Source organism: Neocloeon triangulifer, unplaced genomic scaffold (assembly GCF_031216515.1).
Source record: "Neocloeon triangulifer isolate White Clay Creek 2 clone unplaced genomic scaffold, ASM3121651v1 ptg000012l, whole genome shotgun sequence".
NCBI lineage: Eukaryota > Metazoa > Arthropoda > Insecta > Ephemeroptera > Baetidae > Neocloeon > Neocloeon triangulifer.
Window position 1 is genome coordinate 4697287 of NW_026775554.1, and position 23074 is coordinate 4720360.

The 23074-nt window shown below is 37.9% G+C and overlaps 2 protein-coding genes across 2 annotated transcripts; one reads left to right on the forward strand and one right to left on the reverse strand.

The window, feature by feature from the left end:
• Window positions 1-425: 425 nt before the first annotated feature.
• LOC132197179 (peroxidasin homolog) lies at window positions 426-15318 on the forward strand. The gene is made up of 11 exons (XM_059620283.1): window positions 426-577; window positions 10763-10962; window positions 11338-11461; window positions 11580-11967; window positions 12223-12514; window positions 12612-12830; window positions 12883-13137; window positions 13197-13785; window positions 13841-13987; window positions 14041-14245; window positions 14322-15318. The coding sequence occupies exons 1-11, from the start codon at window positions 552-554 to the stop codon at window positions 14631-14633; spliced, it is 2757 nt and encodes a 918-aa protein (XP_059476266.1). The 5' UTR covers window positions 426-551; the 3' UTR covers window positions 14634-15318.
• On the reverse strand, window positions 15103-17823 carry LOC132197180 (serine-threonine kinase receptor-associated protein). Its single transcript, XM_059620284.1, has 6 exons — window positions 17596-17823; window positions 17386-17525; window positions 17105-17258; window positions 16299-16536; window positions 16103-16239; window positions 15103-15982 (listed from the first exon to the last, which is right to left on the reverse strand). Exons 1-6 carry the CDS (start codon window positions 17711-17713, stop codon window positions 15768-15770), a joined length of 1002 nt encoding a protein of 333 aa, XP_059476267.1. The 5' UTR covers window positions 17714-17823; the 3' UTR covers window positions 15103-15767.
• Between the last annotated feature and the right edge of the window lie 5251 nt (window positions 17824-23074).

Here is a 23074-nt window from a genome sequence, read left to right on the forward strand (position 1 = left end):
AGTGGGTCCCGTTAAAAAAAATAATTTATAAATTATTTACTTTTTCTAGAGATAACAGCATTAAAGTATAAGGTTAATTAAGAAATGATAATTAGTTAAAAATTTGTTAATCATATATTTCCTACGTCAGTTTATTTTAGTCTCATTTTAAATTTCTCGCTTTAATTAATGTACATCAAGTACAGAAAACGACATCAAAAGCGGTCCACAGAGCCGGTCAGGTGGTGTCGTGTCAAGCTGGTCATCTGGCTCGGCACCCGAGCAAAGCTGCTCTGCGGCGGAGGAGAGAATCTGCAGGGGTGAAAGTTTGGCTCGGCGGCTGCGCCGATGTCGGTTAGTTGGTCAGAGGCTGCGAAGAGCCTGCTGCTCGATCCACACCCACGGCCCCCACCTGGCGGAGGTGCTCCCACTTCCTGCCAGGTCTCAGCCCCCGGCGGCCTCCGTGCCCGCCCGGTGCAATCAGGGGAACCGTCCGAGAAGAAGAAACTTCCGAGTGATCCATACTCGCGCCGCAGTGTAATTTGTGATTTGCTTGTGACCGCTCGAGAAATATGCGCACCACACTCGCTCTGATAGCGTAAGTAACTTTTAAATTCGACTTGCTTAAGTTTTTACAATTTTCGAGAGCTAAATCTGAATTGAAAACGTCACTTATAAAAACTTTTTAATATTTTAAATCCAAATAAGAGTTTTCTTTTTGGAATATAATTTTGTTATATTTATCATATTTATGTTGACAAGTGCGAGTAATTTGCATTATTTACTAAAAAAAGTCGTGATACAGCTTTAAAATTGCATTTCTCTTCACGTCTAAAGTGAGAAGTAACCAAATGTACGCGTGTCAAAAACGTGTTTGTTTCGAGGCTGCAACTCATCATAACACATAGCTTAATTAGATGTCGTGAGTGTTGTAGATCATTTATTTACTTTTGTTTGTACAAATTCAGTGATTACCATTACATTAGTTATTTACAAATATTTTTGATTGGTAGTTGATTTTCAGAAATAAGCAAAAATTTCTTTGCGAAATTTTGTGATGAAATACAAATTTATAAGCTTTTTAATTTTATATTTTAACTATTATCCTCCACTTTGTATCAGAAAATGTAATAAGTACATGTGGATTTTTTTATTAATTTTTTATTTGTTAACTATTAATTATGCAAACTTTTAACTACTTAGGCATGACATATTTTGAGTAGTTACCTCTCAATGGGTGAAATTAAAAATTAATTAACCAATTTATATTCAAAAATAACATCAATTGCTTATTTTAAATTTACATATAATTTGTGTAATTAATAACACAACCAATTTGGGTGAATAATTGCTAAAAATGTCAACTTTGTGAGAATAATTAATTTACCCAAAGAATTTTCTAGTATTAATGCAATAGTTCAAAGCTCCAGTACGTAATAAATCTGCCAAAATTCACCTTTTAATTTAAGCCTAATTTTTCCTCTTGGTCAACAATCGTGACCGATGACGTAACTCGTGATTAATCCATTCTGCTAACAAGACGGATTTTTCTTTTATAAAAAGGGCCAAGGTCCTCAGTGCGCCATTTGGGAAAAACGTATAAACGTGAAACCAGGCGCAATTAATTAATAAAATTAAATTGAAAAAAGCTCTCAACGGAAAAAGGAAATTCGCCTGCTCATGCCGGATAATTGGGGTTCATAAACAAATTCACGGCGGATCTTGTTTGTCAGTCTCATGCATTATCTTGAAATTTGATTCTCGCCGGTGCTTGTTTTTGTATTCTCATTTGCATATAATTGGAGCTCCTTAAGACATTATCTCTCACCGCAGTTTGTACAAAGAGTGCGATAATTGCTACTGGGAGTCGGTTTTCATACTTTGTTCTAAGTTATAGCCTCTCAGATCTCACCCTTGAAGCAGTAACAATAAATTGTTACACGAGATTTGAAAGATTTGCAAATAAAAATGTGATAATTGCTTCCTATCCAATAAGTCATATTAACAAATGCAGATTTATATCGAATAATATAAATATATATTATATCTTTTGCTGAGCAAAACAAATCATTTTTATTGATCATTGATAAAAATTATTTATCAGAGAAATTCCACAAAATTATGAATTTATGAGCTACAATTTGTTTAGTTGAAGTCAACTTATAAATATGATTTATATGATATATTTATAATATACTATACGTTAATTTAATAATTGCAATTTTTTGCCATCATGTCTAACAATAGGATTGATTTTATATTTTGTGCGCAGATGAGATGATAAATAATCTAAATAATTAAAGCAATTAAGCTTCTTGTGTTAAGAAATATGTAAGTTTCTAATCAATTGGATAGGTCAAATTTCAGTTTGAAACTAAGTTAATATATAATTAGGGAAATTCAACATTATTTCATTTTGTTTATTCATTCATGATTCTTAACTGAAAGTGTCTGGAGTTTAACAATTGCTATGCAAATGAACTACATATGCACAACATTGCACAGACAACAGAGAATGCAAATGTGCAACCATCAGATAAGTTTAGTCCAAAAGTTAATCCATTGTGAAACATGCAAAGGTTCTTCTCGCGTAATATTAGGGCCACTTCCTAATTTCCTTCTCTTATTTGGTGCAGAGCGTGTGAAAAAAAGACGCATGTTTGCTTTAATTTGCCTCGTAATTGAGAGCAGCGCACGCTGCTGAAAAGTGCAAGTTCCGCCATAAAAAGTGAGAACGAAGAGATTTCCCTGACGCAAACACGTAATCGCTCCTGATTTCCCTCGACTCAAAAGCCGCAGCTACGCACAAACAACTCGTAATATATAAACGCACGATGCTTACAGATATAATCGGCGGGCACGCGTGGAATCGATGAAAAAAATCGCGACATTGGCCGTCGCCGCCTGATTAATTTGCTGCCGGGGGGCGAAAATTCGCGAGCTGCGCGGAGAAAAATTTTAAAAGTGAAATTCGCCGACCGATAATTACCAAGGCTAATACGCGGATAGGAATACACTCCATCACATTTGAATGGCGCTTTTTCAATATTTCCAGCGCCGCCAACTTTCTATGCGGCCAAAATCATATTCGATTGATAATCCAGAGCCGACGGCGGAAATCAAAGGAGTTTCAATACACACTTTTGCTTTTTAATGACCGCGCCGTGAATAATGACGATCGATTGTTCCTCTAGGAGGAGCGGCTTTTTTGAGATTGTAAAAGTTGTCTTCAAGTTTATTACTTTTTAGGCATGAAGCCAAAAAAAGTTCACGTTTATCTGCAAATGTGCGCAAGTGTTGATTCGCAAACATTTCCTTAGAGAAATTTAAGAAGGTTATTATGTTGACACTTTTTTTCGTGACTCATAAATTCCTCGGAAAAGTCTCTCTTTTAAACTTAACAGATCAGTGAAATTAGCTTGCAAATATTGCTCTTTATTTAACATACAAATTATTTGCAATTTGAAAGGTAGCCAAAATATCTTTTTTTTTGTAAATTTATGAGGAAGCTTAATTTTATTCACATATTATGCAAATATTATATATTTCCCTATTTTTTTGTGAAGGTATAATTTTGAAGGGTTTTGTAGTTGGATTCATAGGATTCTTATCAATGTTGCATTTCAAAACCAAATCACCAATGTTTTATTGTTGTCCTATGTTTATACAAAAAAGAGTTCAAAGTGTTACCTATAAACTATAATTTTTGTGACTTTCTTATTAAAATGATTGCTTTAACATCAAAATTATTAAAACTAGCTGGTTTTATATTATTTATGGCATTTCAAGAGCCCAGATACCTAATTTTTAAATATTATCATGTAACACCGTATTAAAATATCTTACAATTAATTTTAAAAAAAAAAGATTATTTCTTTCCAAAACATTCTTCTTTTTTTCCTTTCTTGATTTTAGCCTCAGGCCAGCATGCTGCGTGTCGAGGCGAAATAAATTTGGTCTCTGAGATAAAGGAGAGTGACCTCCTGACATTTCTCGCGCCGCGAACTTTATCATCTCATGTGGCGCTTGACACCTATTGTGTCGTGTGAAAAGGCATGCGGCTCGTAATAATATAATTCGGATGCCACTGCACGCGGAAGAAAGATCAGAAACCGCAGAAAATCCTGAGCAAAAAGTCAAATCCTTTCCTCACCATCGGCTTTCACGTTGCGGCATTTAACTTCAAAAAACCATTCTGGAAAGCGCATTATATCACTACATCCTTGTTATGTGAAATGCGTATTATGCTATCTCTAGAATAATGCGTAATTTTTATTGAAATGCCATGCATACAAAATCACAGGAAGAGAAATTTTTATTTTTATTTTTGGGGTGATGCAAAGTTACGTAAACATTGGAATAATTTACTTAAAACTTAAAAATTATATTATAAAGAACCAGGTAAGAATATTGTCGCAAAATTTTATTTCAAATTACATGATATTAAAAAATAGAAATGTTTAATTTAGCACACTGATGGTTGAGCATTCAGAGCATTGCTTTAGTTTTATTTATTGATCGCCTAGAAATATTTAATTGATATTAAATTTGAAAAGCATTTTGATATAATTATGAATAAATTCTTTTTGCCTCTAATTTTTCTAAAGCCTATTAATTTAATAAGAAAAATCAACTTTCCAGGATATGAAATGAATTATTTATTAAATTTCTCCTTACCAATTAATTAAGTCTATATTGAAGATGCAATAATTAAATGCTTTCCCGTCAACATCACTTCACCTCATACAAGTTTATTGAAATATTTTCCTGGTTTACATTTTTTTAAGTAACAATGCAAGTGAGAAAATAATGAAATTATGCGGTTCAGCTCAATAATAGACGCAGATAATAATGAGCGCGCCAACCGCAGTCGGTAGTAATTGGTCGAAATGATTTTTCATGCAATCAGCTGTGTACGGTGCGGAGCCCTGGGGTGCAGGGAAATGAACCGAATGAGCTGAGTAATGAGCATGAGCATTATTACTTCGCCTCGCGGGGCGCACAGCAATAAGTGAAAGCAATTCGGCCGTGATTTGTGCGCAATTTGTCAGCGACATCTTCCTGGTCCAGCAAAAGCACTCTGCGATGCAAAAACTGCACACCGAGTTGTTTATCAAGAGTAGATATAGATAGAGGGAGAGAGAAATTCACTTGCGTTAAATAAATTTGCATATTTTCGACGAGCCGGATCTTTCGAGAGGAGGCAAGCGCGCTCGCCGTGGGGCAGATCAGGCCTCGCAAAAAATCAGCGCGACGGCTTTTAAATTTTTCGTCAGCTGTAAAAAGGAAATAAATTTCTACTCAAGAGCCATATCAGCGAAATTTATCGCTTAAATTAATTTGCTTCATTAAAGTTGACTTGCTGCTGCATTACTTTGATTTTATGATCTGGAACTCTTTTTATATCATGTATGAATATGAAATTTCTAAATTTTTGGTAAGATGAGAACCAGCATAATAGTTCATTCTTTGTAATCATGATCTTTAAATATTCTTTTTCATCAAATGCGTAAAAAAAAATTAATTTCATAGCCGGTGGATTTGAGAACTAAATGTTGACATGTTTCTCAAAAAGCCCCAAATAAATTACATTAGTAAAATTATATTTCATTTTTCTTGAAAATATATTAATTTAACTTCATAATCTTGATAAATTTTTCCAATTTCCAAGCAAAATAAAAATCAACATTAAAATTACCTATTTTTTCTATCAAATTCTTGACCGCGATTTTTGCAGTTTGGATCATTGCAAAATTTGCCAAAAATCTGATATGGCGCAATTCGAGGCGCCTGCTCTAAAAAGGCGATGATCGGCTCTGTTGTTTGGCTGCGCGAGCGAAAAACTTTCGACGATGATATCATCTGCTCATATCTTCCGTGATATATATTCCAATAAGCCGTAAATTCTGTTCTTCTGGTACATGCACGAAAATACATACATTAAACAATTCACTGCTCTCGGCAGATAAGATTTACGGCCGCGGTTTTCTTTTTATGGTGCCTGGGTTCAAAATTGAAAGTTTAAAAGGAACACTCGCAAACTGGAAAGACGGAAGCTTACGCAATTTGGATCTACGATTAGGTCTTGCAATTATTAGTGCATTATGACGTGAATTGCTTCCGTTTTCATATCCGAAGTACATAAATAATTTTTCAATATTTTTTAAGAGTTTAAAGTAACACAAAGGAAGAAAATAGCGTATAGGATTCACTCAAAATATTATGAATAGGAAAACACATTAAATTTAATTTATTTATAAAACAAATGAAATTTTTTAGAAAATGAAAATATCAAAAGAGAGTAAGATTTTTTAGACAGAGTGATCAAAAGTAATTTACTAGCATAAAGGTCCAATAAATTTTACTAAATTAACCAAATTTCCTTTTAATTGCACCTGCTGGGAGACTCATTTTGAAAAACATCTGCGCCATAAAGCTGGGGAAATTCTTTGGCCTGTAATAAATCCAAAGTACGTTAGGCCCGAAAGAGTCAAAATAATAAAAGCAGTCGATCGAATTTTGAGCGTTGACCTTCCACTTTTTTGATTACGATGCTCGGCCTCGACTACCGATCGAGAGATGTGATGCTGCTTTCTCCCATGGCCGCACCGTATACTCAACGTGTGTGTATGTGTATAATTATCCACCTAGCTCTCTTCACTTTCTCCGCGTTGAGGTCCATTGTGCGCCCGGCTGCTGCGCTCCGCCACAGGCGCCACGCGCTCACCGCACGTCTGATTATCAGCAGTGCCATTCGTTTTTGTTTGTAATTTATACTTCTTGGTGCCGGTGCATTCGATATATACATTTTTTTTCAAAGGCCGAATCTCTCATCTTGCAGCGAAGGCGTTGACCGACCGCCTCAACGTATGCACACACGTGCTTTTTTTTCTTTTTCACCGCGCGACCAAAAGATCTTTTATACAATTGGACCACAGCTGCGGTCGCACTCTTTGGAGAAATCCAGTTCTGACTGTGCAGCTCAAATGCACAAAGAATCGTGTTTAAATATTTCTAGAAGGGGTGTTGAAAGTGAAATTAGAAATTACCTTTGAGCTCAGATCATTAGTTTATAGTTTGATATAGTTTCACGCAACTTGTTAATTTCAATCCGTAATTAGATGCACCAATTTTTTAATAGTAATTTAATTTTATAGAATATAATCAATTATGCTGAAATGGCATCAATAATAATGTGATTTTGAATTTATCGATCAATTTGAACCTTTTATTGCAATGCAATACATCATATTTCTAGACAAGACGAATAAAATCTTAACAGAAAATGCAAATGAATTTATATTTTATCGCAACCCAAAAAACTCTTAATTGGTTATTTATCTGCATGTTGCTTGTCATTGCCTGAGCCTTGAACATTGCTTTTTAAATCGAAAGTGTGATCTAAATTTCAATCTTAATTTATACATGGAAAAACCAGTTGCAATACTATATTGATGTACTTCTCACTACTCGCTTGGGATCAAATTTATTTACTTGTAAGAGTTGTAAAGAGATATTCAAGAAATTTCGCGTAAATTATTTAAAACGGGTTTATATCCCAATCAAATTGCTTTAAATGAAATTTAGATAAGTGCTTTTGAAAAGAAAAAAAGTAGAATTTAATTTCAATTAATTCCCAACGAGTTTTAATTGTTTATAAAATCAAGTTATTTTGATGATGATACTCCACAAAACCTTTAAAAAATTAGTTAGTTAAGATTCAGCAAGATTAATTTTGTTTTTAAGCAGCACTGTAATTAATTTAAGGATATTAATTTTAGTTATTCAATAATTTTAGTTATTTTGATAATCAATCCATTACTTACAGCTTACAGTTGAAATTTAAACAATACGAAATGTCTGAAATTCAAATTGTTTCTATAAACTTTGTTTGAGATTTTTCATAAAATGTTTTACATCGGAAAGCCTTTGTTTTTTTCTATTATATGTGGCTTCATTGCCATGTATCTATTTCCAAAAATAAAACCTATTGATCTTTTATCTCGAATCATAGACGCGTGTTTTTTTATTTTTTTTATTCACAATTAAAAGAGAAAGGTGTTTTTCGAAGGAGCAAAACAAGTCGGGTCATTGTCGGTGCTTTTTGTACACCTTTTTCGAGGTCGCAGGTCACACACGCGGTGTCGAGAGACTCTATCGTTCCCCTTTTCCAAAAGCATCACCTCAATCATCCAACCGACCGACTTCTTCTTCTTCTCTCCAATTCGCTAGACATAAATCTTGCAAGCCCCCGCTGACGCATTATGCAAAATGCTCAAAACATTCCTTTCTTCCATCGTAACAGTCCAATTACATAGATCTGTCACCGCACAGCTTTCGCACTCGAGAGAAAGATTTCTTGGTTAGTAGGTGGGTCGCAGAAAAAAATGCTAAAATACGCGCGTCACACCCGCTGGCCCTTCCTGCTCTCTCGTGCATTATTCAGAAACGACAATACACACACAACTTTCAGGCTTTGTTGCCTTTTGTAAATTAGCAAATTCTCGCCTCTCGTGGGCGCCAAATCCAAACTTTGTAATCAACTCCGCGATTTATACTATTATCCGCCCGAGCTTTCTTTTTCATTTCGTTTGATTAAAAAATTAAACCTTCTTGACGTTAATGAAAAACTGTTCGTGAGCTCAAACCTGCTGATTTTCACCTTAAGCCGGCGTTATTATTTCGTCTGCCCTGAGAGCAACCTGAGCTGCGTGGGTGCAACTCGACCTACAAAGCTGACGAACCCGCCGACCCATATTATATTATTTTAAAGCTCGCATGAATCAATTTCATTAATTTTGTCTCGGCTTTCCTTTTCTTCGGAGCAATTTTTCTTGTCCTGTCGCAGCGAAAGCCTGAAGTGTACGTATAGTTGATTTTATCCGAGCTCTCTTTACTTTCGACGCCGAGAGAAGAAAGAAAGGAAGGCAAAGTAAGAAATGTTATTTGCATTTTATAAAAGCAGTCCTCTGTCTATATGTATACGATCGTTTGTCTCGCAAGTATGATCTCAGCGTACTAGTATCCGTCTCTCTCTCGTTCAATCCGGGCGTGTAATTTCTCCTCACGCGGATCTTGTTGTGCACTCGCTTTTAGCTTTTACTCTCAAAAGCAGGCACAAATAGAAAAGATAAGACTGGAGGAAAATGGTGGTGAAACACGTTTTTTTAATTAAGTGCATTTCCTCTTTTAAGAAGTACGTTTTTTTCCAGTCATGCACGTCAAACACAATCAAATAGAGAAGTTAAGTAAGGTCGCTGACCCACTTTGACCTTTATGTATTTGTGACCGCGAGAGTTGACGTTTTTTGTTACAGGACCGGTTGTTGAGGGTCATCATTTTTGGTATTGAAAAAAATTCCTCCATAAATGAAAAACGCGTCTTGTCTTCAAAAGGAGGTACCTTTGAATAATTTTTAGAAATTTTTTAATTATTAATTAATGACACTTAGAGGTTTTTGCTCGCGGGGCGGAATTTCGCAAGTGCTAAATTAGCATAAATTTATAATATATGCTGCCAAAAGTCACGGTCTCGCGAAAGGTGTTTCGGAAGGTGTTGGGCGCCATCACCATTAAAAGCGAATATATACAAACTGGATTGATGGGTGAAAGAGGAGAGCGTATATAAAATTCAAAAATAATCATCAAGAGTTAATTAACTGTCGGCGCGATCCATAAAACTGCTGGGCAAGGAGAGAGTGTTTTTTCTAATTTGTCCAAATGAAAAAGCTCCTCAAGGCTAAAAGTGTTCTTTTTTGTTTAGAATTAGGAAATGCACTCGCGTTGCATCTCGTTTGATGGACAGCTCGTATCTGATGAATGCACCTTTCTTCAGCCTTCGCATCGATCAGATATAATTTGAATTACGTTATTATGTGTTATTTTCAGGGCAAGCAAATAACACACTCGAATCGCTTCCTTGTGTGTATGTGTCGCCCTGGAAACTCTCTCCTGCTAATATAAGAAAAGGATCCGTGTGTTTTGCCGCATAATTGGTCGTTTCTATTGACACTCGAATAAGCAAAGTCACGGAGGAGTAAAAAAGTACAGGGAAAAACAATAGGAAGACTTATATATTTATCCACTCCGGTGCGCAATTCATCTCTTCGTGTCATACACTTCGTGTCTGTGGCGAGATTTTTTTATCCCCAAAGTACATTTTAATGCCGCATCATGTAACTTGGAGATTATTATTTTCATACACGTAATTTATTACGAGTTTCACCGACAGAGAATTGTTGTTATTAAAGTGCAATTTTGCACCTGTCACAAGAAGTACTGTCTAATGGTAATCCGCGCGACGTAAAAAAAAAAACAACGAACCAAATTCGCAGCCGGCGCACGATTCGGTCACGGAGCAAAATAATAATTTACGTGCTCGAAGCGGCGTGCGTCTGGGCGTGAAAAGCGTCGATGACATCATGTTCATATACACACGCGAATATACTCATATCGCGATAATGGGTCATCTCGCTTAAATGCGGGTCAGGCAGGCGAGGCAAAAGAGAAATTGGAATCGTCAAAAACGGAGACGAGCAAAAAGTGCATAAAAGGATAACAGAGAGATGAGGAAAAAAGCATGATATATGTGTCCTTTTTTAAGATTCACTCTACTTTACAGTTAAAATTCTGACGGGTGCAATAATTACTTCATTATGCAATAGTGTAAAAATTAGGACATTTAAAATTTAATATTGAGGATTGAAGATGGAAAATTCTCTCTAATTAAGATTTTAAAAATCATAAATACAATTTTTTTAATGAATTTTTCCTTTTTGTTTCAGATTGGTTTGGGCATGCCTTTTATCACAAGCACAGTTTAGCCTAATCCCAGACTTGGTCGCGCCTGATGAAGATAGACTACCGCCATGGGAGCCGCCGGGACGCATGTTCTTTTCCAAAGATCAAGTGATGCGGGCAGTGGAACGCGCAAAGGAAAAAATCAAGGCGAGGAGAGAAGAGGAATTTGTCTTTTGGAGCAAACGTAAGATTTTTTTTTTGCCAAAAATAATTGTAAAAATATGGGCAAATATTTAATTTTCAGCTCAATTATTTACAAATCACTTTGAAAGTTTTAGAAATTTTTAAATAACAAATCACGCGGTCTCTTAATTGGCGGGCAATTAAAGTGGCAGTCGGCACCAAATGATTTTGAGATCTTGTCCGATTACACGAGAGAGGAACCTGAAGATTAAGTTTGAGTTTTCTCTTTCTCTTATACCACGCTCGCTTTCACGCATGCAAATTTGTTCGTTTCGGTCTTAATTGATTTCATAATAAATTTGTGATTTGTGATACTGGACAGGGAGAAAAACATAAAGCATGGCAATTAATATTTTGACACATCATATTTCTACAGACGGAGGTGTGGATCCTCGTTCACCGCAAGGCACGGCGGCCGCCTTCAACAAACCAACCTTGGACGCCTTGGAGAGAGCCAATGTGTCCCACCTGTACGAGATGGCCTCTGAGGAGCTTTTCAAGTAAACAAAGCCTTTGATATTTATCCGCAAAAATTTTCAAGGGCAAATCATTCAAAATTAATAGAAAAGAAAAATAATTCGCCAATTCTCACATTTGTGTGCTAATTGATTTTTGCAGCATCCGCAGTAACAGAATTCGCCGGCAGCTAGCTGGCGACCTTGTCGACTTTGGGCCAAATAGCATCTTCGACGACAACACCCTGGCCGGCGGTTTCACCCCCAATGCAGGTCCCGGCCTGATAACAGGATCGGCGCCCGACTTTTCCGACGTCATCGCTCCACCGGCCAGCTTGCAGAGGTGCGGTCTGACAGAACCTGGACCCACAGGGTGCGACCCGACCTCGCCCTTCAGATCGTTCAGCGGCGTTTGCAACAATTTGCGCAGACCCAACTGGGGCAGGTCGTTGACCCCGTTCTCCCGTATCTTGCCTGCTGTGTACGAAAATGGGGTTTCGCACCCCAAGACAACAGGAGTGAGCGGCGCACCGCTTCCTTCTCCCAGAACTGTAAGATCAAAATTCTATAAATTAAAAATTAAAAAAAAAAATCTTACTAAACTCTACCTTTTAATATAAATATTTTTACCCTATGAATAGATAGACATACTAGTTTTTGCCTGAGACCCACCTTTTTGTACCTTTTTAACTTTCGCATTTGTCAATCCCGCGGTCTAAAAACTTTCATTAATTAATTTTTTTACTACACTTTACATCATCCTCCTGATTGGATTTTTTATTATTTTTAATAATGAAATATTGTAGGTTTCCACATCAGTGCACACAGACGTGAGCCACCTGCACGCGCGCTACTCCCTCATGACGATGCAGTACGCGCAATTCCTAGACCACGATATTTCATTCACGCCCGTCCACCGCGGCTTTTTCGTGTCCATTCCCGACTGCAGAGATTGTGATTCAGCCCGACAGGTGCACCCTGAGTGTATGCCCATCCCCGTACCTCCTGGTGACCCGTACCACCCACCCCTGAACAACACCAACGGCCGCCCTAAGTGTTTCTCCTTCATGAGATCTCTTCCCGGACAGCTTAGCATTGGTATAATTTTTTATTTTCAAATGAATAAAATTTTTATTTTAAAATAAATAAAAATTTTATTTCAAAATGAATAAAAATTTTAATTTAAAAATTACAGGACCCAGGGAGCAAGTGAATCAGAACTCTGCTTTTCTTGACGCGTCTCACGTTTACGGAGAGCACATATGCCGCATCACTTCACTCCGAGGCTCAGGCGGCCGAATGAACACCACTATCCTGCCACCTTTGGCGCCGAACTCTCCTATCAGGGAGCTCCTTCCTCAGGTCGGAACCAATCCCGAGTGCAGGGCCCAGAGTGGCCTTTGCTTCGCTGCTGGTAAATTACAAAAAAAAATTAATTTTTTTTTTTAAAATAAAATATTTTTAAGGTGATGGAAGAGCGAGTGAACAACCAGGTCTAACTGTGATGCACACCATGTTCATGAGAGAGCACAATCGCATTGCTGACGCATTGCACCTGATCAACCCCCGTTGGAGCGAAGAAATTGTTTTCCACCACGCCAGGCGCATTGTGGCCGCCGAGACCCAACACATCACTTTCTCCGAATTCTTGCCCCGTGTTCTGGGGCCTGAAGCTATTAATAAATACAAACTTGGACTTCAGACAGATGGATACTACAATGGTAATTAAAAATGTGCCATTTTAAATAAAATTACTAAAATGTTTTTTTACGTTCTTTAGGATATGATGCCACCTGCAATCCCAGCGTTCTGAACGAGTTTGCCACGGCGGCCTTCCGCTTTGGCCACAGCCTTCTTCGCCCCCATCTGCCGCGCGCCGGTCCCCGATGGGAACCCCTGACCCCTCCACTCCTTCTCCGAGATGCCTTTTTCGACCCCAGCATGCTGCTCATCCCCCGGATGTTTGACGAGCTGACCAGAGGTCTCTTGGCTGCGCCCATGGAAGACATGGACCGCTTCATCACAGGCGAGGTCACCAATCACCTGTTTGAGGTGCGCCGAAGCCCTCACTCGGGAATGGACTTAGCGGCCCTCAACATCCAAAGAGGAAGAGACCACGCGCTGCAGTCGTACAATGAGTACCGTACTGTGTGCGGTCTGCCGAAGGCTGTCGTTTGGGAGGATCTTTCCCGCGAAATTCCGACTGAAGCGATTGAAAGACTGCGTAATGTATACGAAAGCGTGGACGACGTCGAGTTGTTCCCTGGAGGATTGAGTGAAACTGCCCTTCCTGGGGGTCTTGTCGGCCCGACCTTTGCCTGCATCATGGCCCGCCAGTTCAGACAACTCAGAGACTGTGACAGATTTTGGTAAATTTTTATTTTCCATAAAATTATAAATAAAAAAATTAATTTCAATTTTTAGGTATGAGACGAACTCTCAGGTTGAAAGATTTTCTCCAGCCCAACTGCAGGAACTGCGCAAATCTAGCCTTTCCAAGGTTGTTTGTAACAACATGGACGCACCTATTGACATTCAGCCTGTCGCTTTTGATCAGCCAAACGGTTCAACGTAGGATTTTTTTAGCTACTATTTTACAAATTTTTAAATCACCTCTTTTGCAGAAATCCTCGTATTAGCTGCCAATCTTTGCCAGGCGTTGACCTGAATGCCTGGAGGGATGTTGGAGCGCAGGGTCGAGCCTTGAACAATGGACCTGCAGGGCCTCCTCTTCCCGACGCTTCCTGCCAAATCCAGGGCAGACTGGTTCGAATGGGCGCCAGAGTCCTCACCACTCCTTGCACCAGCTGCCAATGCACACCCAGTGGAGTAAGCAAATCAATTAAATTTTATCATTAAAAAGATTAAAACTTTTATAAAATAAATTTATTTTTATTTTCCTCAGCCGAGATGTAGGTCTATCCGGGTAACCGACTGCGGCATTTTGATCCGACGCGCCGGTCCTGCTGCCGTTCGCAGGGATGACGTCTGCATGGCCCAGTGTGGAAGAGCCCTCTTCAATGGTCCTCCAGGGCCCTCTGGTCCCCCCGGACCTCTCAATTTGCCAGTGTCGCCTCTCCTGTCCAGAGGTACCCCTCCATCTGGACCGTCCGGCCCTGACGACGGCAGCCTCCTGGACCTGAGACCTCCCCCGAGGATCGTGAGGCCGCCACCCAGCAGAGGACCCCTCTTCAGTCTCCTCGGCCTGCTCGGATAACGTCCTCGAGCTTTTGTCATTTTTGCTCAAAATTCCAACGTCATCCATCAATCCATCGTTTTACGTTTCGGTGCTAATCATTTATTCGTATACAACTTTGACTTAGGTTTCGCGCCTAGAGCCTTTTAGTGTATATACATTTTTTTTTTACATTTTCATCTGCTGCATTTGCTCAGTGAAAGGTTCAAGGCAGATGGATCTCTCTGAGCTTTGCCATGCCTTCAGGGCCTCCAACCTGCTTGAGTAGTTGTATATATTTTTATACCTAGACATATAATTTTATAAATGTATGAGCGTGATAGGCACACTTATACTGCGTGGAACTGAAATTTTGTCCGGGAAATTTTAATTTCATGACGTCAAACCAGAGTACAATTTAGTCGCAGAGCATTTTGTGAGAAAAGACTGTCCGCGAAAACAGCCGCAATCGCAAGCTGCTCTCCATTCTTTTAGCGGGAGATGAACGAGATAGATATTCTTATAGATTCGGGCAACAATTTTATTTATTATCTGCACGACAAAACAAGGTTTGCTATCGTTAACATTTAAATAATTAACTAAAGAGAGAGAAAGAGTAATCGATTGATTGGTTAACAGAGTGTGTCCTACCTAACTATGAATTTAGATATAATAGCGAGTGAAATAAATGCGCTGGTTTATATACTGAAAAGCTGCTGCTTTTAATTTACAATTCCGTTGCCGCCACTTTTCTCCGAAATTCAAATGCTAACAGAAGAACTTTGGTCATATTGATACAAATAAGACTTGTTTAATCGAAAGTGAGAGAAACCAAAAATAAAGCAAAAACAGCTGTCTTGAGTAAGTAAACTGAAAAATTTCTACTGGTCTTTCACTTTGAATTCAATTTCTCTAAGTGATGAGAATATGGGCGACTTGACGAGGCCATCTGTGAAGTAGAAAACGAGGCACCATAAGAATTTATCATTACAAAGATCACACCGCAGATGCCGCGCACATTCGAGATCCCGATATTTTTTCGTTCAGCGGTTGCAGTCCAAGGTGCTGGCAAACATCAATTCGACCTATGGCAGCACCTCGAGCACAGACAGAGATTGGCAAACTACCCTGTTTCTTCGCAACTCATATTTGCGATGAGCAAATGATGGAGGGGGTTTAAGTGGCCTGAGGTGCTGCGGGGGCTTGTGGAGGAGCTACCGGGTCCGGCAAGGCAACCTGAACGCCGTCCACACACTTCCAGAGGCCATAAGTCTTTCCAACTGTGGTTTGCCACAGACGCAGGGTGCCATCCTCTGAGCCCGAAGCGTACAGCTCCCCGTCAGGAGCAAACCGGATGCAGTGAACCGGTCCAAAGTGGCCCTTGAATGACTCTGCAACCAAAATGTAGCAAATTTAAAAAAGGATCTCATATACCAATCGAACCAGAGTGAAAATTTTATTCAAAACATATTTGAACCACAATTTAAAAGGATTAATTAAAATTAACAAACCAATCTCGTTGCCAGAATCGTAGTCAAACTTATAAACTTTCAAGTCTTCTCCTCCACATACAAACATGGACTTGTCAGGCGACAATGAGGCAGAATTGACTTGTGTTGGCACTTTCACTTCCTTCACCTTCTCCAGCCTGCATAAATTTGTTGTCAATTAATTCCAGTTCAATTCATGATTTTGATCTCAACTTACGTGTCTGCTTCCCAAAAGCTGACGTAATTTCCGTGGGTTGTGGTGATGATTTTTCCATCTGGAGAGACCTCCAGACTGCTAGGAATGGCATTGAAGTCCAGCTTTTGGATCTCTTGACCCGAGTTTCGGTCCCAGACTCTCAGGGTCTTGTCGTCGCCACAAGAAACAAGGCATGTGCCATCTCGGAAGAAGACGGCGTGCTTCAGAGAGTTGGTGTGACCACTGAAAACAACAGGATCTGCAACAAATTTTGATAATTTGTAAATTAATGGTGCTATTTTTATAATTCTCTTCTTCCAAATATTCCAATTAATGACAATTCGAATTTAGTGAACATTCTGAAACTGCAGTAATGTCTTTGTGTCTTTAAATTTCATCAATTTAAAAGCAAAAAAATTACAATTCCCTTAAAATCTCTAGTAATTTAATTTTAGCCTAAGTAAATGTTTAAATAAAATTATTTTACTTTGGCAGAAAACAATCTGGAGAAAGAATTTTAATTAAAATCAAATCAATCTTGATCATGGAATAATATATATATATTTTTTTATTAATTAAGCAGTTTTTTTAATTATTCTTAAAAATTGATTAAGTTTTTCAAACAATCTGATTTTTATTAAGTCATTAATTCAATTAGTAGAAAACAATACTTCGAATTAGCTCGTCATCTGTAGACGGCAAGGAATGTGAAAGGAGCACTAGAAAAGGACATCAAGCGCTAGAACTAGACACGTATAGAAAGTGCAACTGGCCTTGACCAGCCACATGCAGCCTGCAGATGCATCTGTTATGATTTTTTCTTTTACCTGCTTCAGGTTTGTTGAGATCGTAAATTCTGATCAGCTTCTCATTGCTGCCGGTGGCCAAGAGATGAGGGTCGTTGGCGTTGAAGTCGACGCTCTTGACTATGTGTCCGTGCTGGAACGATTGAATCTCGTCTCCGGACAGCGCGTCCCACACCTGCGTCCAACAATAGTATTTAATATAAAATCATACACAAATTCAAACTTCAATAAAATCAATTAAAAAAAAAAAATTGAATGATTTCAAATTCTTTAAATTCAGTTTTTTTTAAATTTTACATCACCTTGGCTGAGAAATCTGCAGCGCCGGAAGCAGCTCGGGTTGCATCAGGGTTGAGGGCCACCCCCCAGACGGCGCCCTTGTGACCTTCGAAGGTGCCGATCCAGTCGCCAGTGTCGCCCTGCCGGAGCATCGGCTTGCCATCTGCGTGACACAGTTATAAATTTGCCCGTCAAAACATCTTTAAGTCTGGAAATTTTGGTACTTTACACACCTTTGCACGCTGATATGACGTAGTAGCCGCTGTCCACGATGCCGCTGAAGGCGAGCTGGACGACGGGCCGCGTGTGGCCGCTGCAGGTCAGCGGCGTCTGCCGAAGGTTCGTTGACATCGCTTCTCGCTCTCACCTGACTGACCTGGGCTGCAGCTGCAGAAGACAGACGGAGACCGACCCACCAGCGTGAGGTTCGCGGACGCTCGTTTGTTTCTCCGACGTGGAGAGTCGTTTCGCCGAGAACCGACTAGGTGGCGTTTGTGAGAGGAGCGGAGCAGAAACAGCGGGTTGCAGAATCGGAAGGAGTTAAATGGAACATTGAGAGAAGATCAGATCGAAGATCTGAAGATCACATTGTTATCAAAATTTGTCTCTGTGATTTTTCTTATTTTGCCTAAGGTGTAACACAGAAAACTGAAAAATAACAATAATTTTTACATAGAATTAAAAAAAGTCGTGACAATTAGTTCTCCAGAGAGGGGAGATAGATATCAAGAGATGTGATAAATATTAATTTAAAAAAAAAAAATTAATTCAAGGAATATTGATATTTAAAAATGTGCAAAATTCCCCTAAGAAATTTAATTAAAGTACAAAAAGTGGATAAGATATTCATTAAATAATGATCAAATAACGATTCTAAAAAGATTGAATTTGTGTATAATTATACGAACTCCAAAAATAGTTATTCTCCTAATTAACCTCCTTTGTTAGAGAAAAGATAAAATAAAAACGGGCAATGAAGCTAGAATGATATTTGATTGAAATTAATATTGGATTTTCCATTTCCTCAATATGTAGATTTAGATTTTATCGTACTTTCTGCTGGTGATGTTAAAAATTTACAATTTTTAACTGACCCTTATGCCCTTAAGCTAAGCAACAGGTAAAACCATTCATTATATTTTTATCACACTCGTGGCGAAGAAAACATTAAAAATTAAAAAAAAAAATTGACGTCGGTTGTCGGTTCAGTCGATTGAGTGAAAGATTTTTTTGTGTAGTTCTATTTTTGTTTTTTTTTTCGCCAGCTTCCTGTCCGAAAAATCGTATTCTCGGAGATCTCATTGTAAGTGCATATGTGTCATTCCTATTGACTTGTTTATTGCTTCTTTCTTAAAAGAGAGGATTTTATTTTGCTTCTCAGCACATATGGTGACCTAGCGTCTTTTTTTAATTCCTTTCAACCGCGCGCCTACAGCAAAAAGCTGCATGCTTTCCGTTATTTCATTATTCTTTTGCACAAATATTCCAAATTTTCTTTACCATGACGCTGGGTTATCTTATTGTTATTGTGTTTACACACAAGACACGAGTTTACCACGTGTTGAGAAGAGAAATAAAAGACCCGCTGTGCCTCTCATTTAAAAAAAACATACTTGTATTGTACAAGTCAATTGCAACTGCACACATGCACTAACAATAAGACCTTCCGAGAATGAAATTTTTGAACAGGAAGTTTGGCAAAAAAAAAAAAAACAACAACAACAACAAGAACCACATGAAAAAATCTTTCCCTAAAATGAAAGCAAAATTTGTAGTTTTCTCTCAGCCACAAAGATGAAAAAGATTATGCACGTTACACGCGGATACTAAAATTTTTTAAACTGTTATGGAAATTGAAAGTAAATTAAATAATAATTTATAGAATTAAAAAATCATTGTAAATCATATTCTCATTTAAATTCTGAAAAATAATTCAAACTTCTGAATTATGGCAATTTGTAGAAAAAATTAGCAAATTTTATCCAATTTGCTTATTCTGAAAAAAGGAAAACAATATTAAAACGCCTACTAATGACCCAGTTTAGTTTGAAATTCCGTCTTGAATAAATTTTAATGGATATGAGTAATTATATTTTTCCCTAATAAGAGAAATTTTTCCAAAGTAGGACATTAAAATGCTTAGAACGGTGTCTACTGTCCTGAAATAAAACTTTTTCAAATAGCTGAAAAAAAACAATGATTTGGAATTTTGTGTTCAAAATAATAATTAAATCATTAATTGCCACTCGATTCTTGAACTCCACATCAAATTAATTTTTTTTAAATAAAATAAGTATAATCTTATATTCATAAAACCAACTCCTTCAAAAAAGTGTAATTTACGTCAAATTTTCTGATAAGTTAATTTTTTCTTTGGATTTTTTTTAAACTTCACTAATTAACTACACCTGCCTGCTTTTGCGTTTGCTTGTTGGAATTAACGTTTCACTGGCCGCGATTTCAGAATGTGTCAGGCTATTGATTAGCTTTTGGTTCGCGCGCGCGACGTGACTCTTTGACGGGCTCCGCCGCCCGCGCCGAAAGAGTGCAATATATTCAAATTTTTCTCTTTGAAAGCCGCTTTGAAGTAGCTCGAGATGAAAGTGGAAGTGTAAAGAGAAGAGACTAGGCGTCGCGCACCGTATCGTGGTGCAGGACTACTTTTGTCCCAGCTCGCACAGTATTGAATGATACTGTGTAGCCTGCTGATGATGACGAAGTCATAAAGATCAGAGGCGAACTCGAAACTACAAAGAGATGATATGAAGAAGAGACTGCGGGCTGCGGGGCACGCAACACAAAACTCAAGTGCCTCCATCCAAAGTACAGAGAGAACAAGCGGCCTGAATCTCTCTCTTATTTCCACCCTAGAGGTTTTTTCGGGGCGTGTTTTGCATGCGTACATGATGTATTTGAAGTCACCCGCTCTCGCGTCCCGCGTGCACATAGCTTTGAGCAGCGCAAATCCCACGCATGTACATGTGTACAGTCTCTGTCCTGTGTCCTACGAGGGCAAATAACAAAAAAAAAAAAAGAAGAAAGAGAAAGAAAAGTATATAGCATAGGAGGCCAAACAGCTTTTGAGCCAAATCGCGGGTAAAAGACAAAGGCAGGAACAAACAGCGATATATTTTCTGCAACTTAACACACCCAATGTTGTCTCTGATCTCTGATGTGCACGGTGAGTGACGCGCCAGAAGAAAAGACTAGAGCGATTTTTATTTAAGCCGCCTGTGGTACTTTCTTTGAAGAAGCTACACTCAATAAAAATGCCTACAATGCAAAAAATCGTGATTTTCACTTTAAATTGAAATATTTTTGCTTCTAAGCACAATTTTTCAAATTTAAATTCCATAACTTTATAATTCATTCAATTGAAATAAAAATTAGAAAAATGACAAAAGGAATAATATCTTTCTTTCTAGATTTACCCATGACCAATAAATATTCTGAAAAATATTTGACCGTGCCAAATTACTTGCTATTTATTAAAAAATTCACTTTTCCAAAGCTCTTAATACTTTTTTTCTGAAAAATTCATAGTTCCCTGACTCACCGAAAATCAGAAAAAATAAAAATATCAATACACTAAAAATTTGCATAATTATTAATTTTCATCAATTTTTACACGATATCTTGGAAGATAAGATTGTTATTAAATCATTTTTAAAAGCAAACATTTAAATAAACTGACTTTTTTCGAGTTGATATAAAAAATGCTTCTCAAGCATATTGGTGTGTTCAACATAATAGCAATAAAAACCAGCTCGCTTGTCGCCTCAGCGTATAGGGTTGATCAAGGGTGGCATCACAGCTCTTGCTTTTTTGCTGCTCACCTCCTTTGTAGGAAACATAAGGGCTGCGGAAGTGCCTTTCACATTCACTTTTTTCGATGAGCTGTTTGCAAAAAAGGGCCACTTCAAAGGGGGAGTAAATCGAAGAACCTGAGTTGACACATTTGCGCCAAAAGCAGTCAAATCAATACAAAACACAGCAAAAAAGACACTATATAGATGATGACCAGTAATCGTTAGCTGAAAGCCGGTTTTTTAACAAATATCTTTAGGGTCAGGTTAAGACAAGCCTTTTTTGGCCGTGCTCTTCATTCATTGAATTTTATTATTATTAATTTTATAATTTAAACAAACTTCGTTTATTTGCTGGCATTTTCTTTTTCTTAGATCAGCGCGATACAGATGAGAACTGAAAAAAGCTGAAGAACTGAAAGAACAAGGAAGAAATCTGGGTTAGGTTCAGTTAGGTTTTCGTTACGCTGGGGGTTTGGAAACTCAGCATGTTTATATTTATTTTGAAATTTTAAAATTGCTGCAATTTCTGTTGCTTATTTAAATATTTTTTTTTTATAATTTTTATATTAGTTCTTGCGTAATATTATGTTGTAATTAAAGAATTAGTAAAGTGATGATAGCATAATTAAAATTAAAAGTTAAGTTGTGAAGAGTATATAATTTTAATTGCACATTTTTAAAACATTATAATGTTTGTTTCCCCTGTGCGCATAAGACAAGATTTGTTTCGCACTGGTTTTGCAGATAATGAAAACTAATGCCCTTGTCTGCAATTAATTAACAATTAAGAGACAATATTTCTGTCGGCCGAATTATTTTTTGCCTGGCGCACTGCTCTAAGCAAGAGCTGTGAGAAGTCTGGAGTTCGTTGGGTGTCTGCTGTGGAGATTTTAATTATAAATTTTATTATTTAATTATTTAAAATAAGAATGATCTTTATTTGGAAATTCTGCTACAAGATTTTGAAAAAATTAAAGCAAACATTAAATCCGGTTTATTTGGGTTAATTTAATTCCTGTCGATTGCAATTATCACAGTAGTGTGTAACTGGTTGGCGCACAAGCTAGAATTGCACACAAGGGGCCCGGCAAATAAACCCATCCAGCAGCTGCCACTCTCACCCCCTTGAACCCGCTGCTGCTTCTCGAGTTGTGCAAATTGGAGCTGCCGGGTATGACGAGGAATTTAAATGCGCACATTTATTTACGAGAGAAGAGCCTTGGCTGGCTGCCTGGTTCCGCCACCGAGGGCTTTTTTACAAATTTATATATGCCAGCTATATACGCACGCGGCGCACACACTTGTGTTTATATAGTTGCGCTAAGTTGCGCGCAGACTGGTTTCGTGCATCTTTTCACGGAGATGAGAGATGAAAAGAAAAGAAGCGGAGGCTGCAGGGGTGGCGCGGGGGCGGCCGGGGAAGGGTTGACTCTCGTTCTCTCGGCGCGTGCATTTGTTCCTGGAAAGAGCGTTGAGTGACGAGCGCACGCAGCCTCCCTAAGGAGAAAAATTATACGTGCACAGCATCCGAGATATGTGCACGTACGTGCAGAGTTTAATGCCCACTTTCATCAAACCGAGCCCAACAAGTGAGACACTCGCAAACGGCTCATGGTTGTGATTTTCATTTTCTTTTATTTAACGATATAAATCAGAAAAGTTTAATTAATTAATGTAATTTTTTATTTCATTTAAATATTTTTTTCAATTTTTCTTAATCTATTAAATTTCTTGATAATTTTTACGTTCTCTTTTGTTAATGATTTTTACAAAATGAGAATAATTCACTTCCTCCGGAATTCATTTTCCTCTGGAGTAAATGGGATAATTGTAAAAGCGAAAGCAACGTCATTATTTAGATTTCACACTACACGTGCTTGAAAAGACAAATAGAGGATTATTC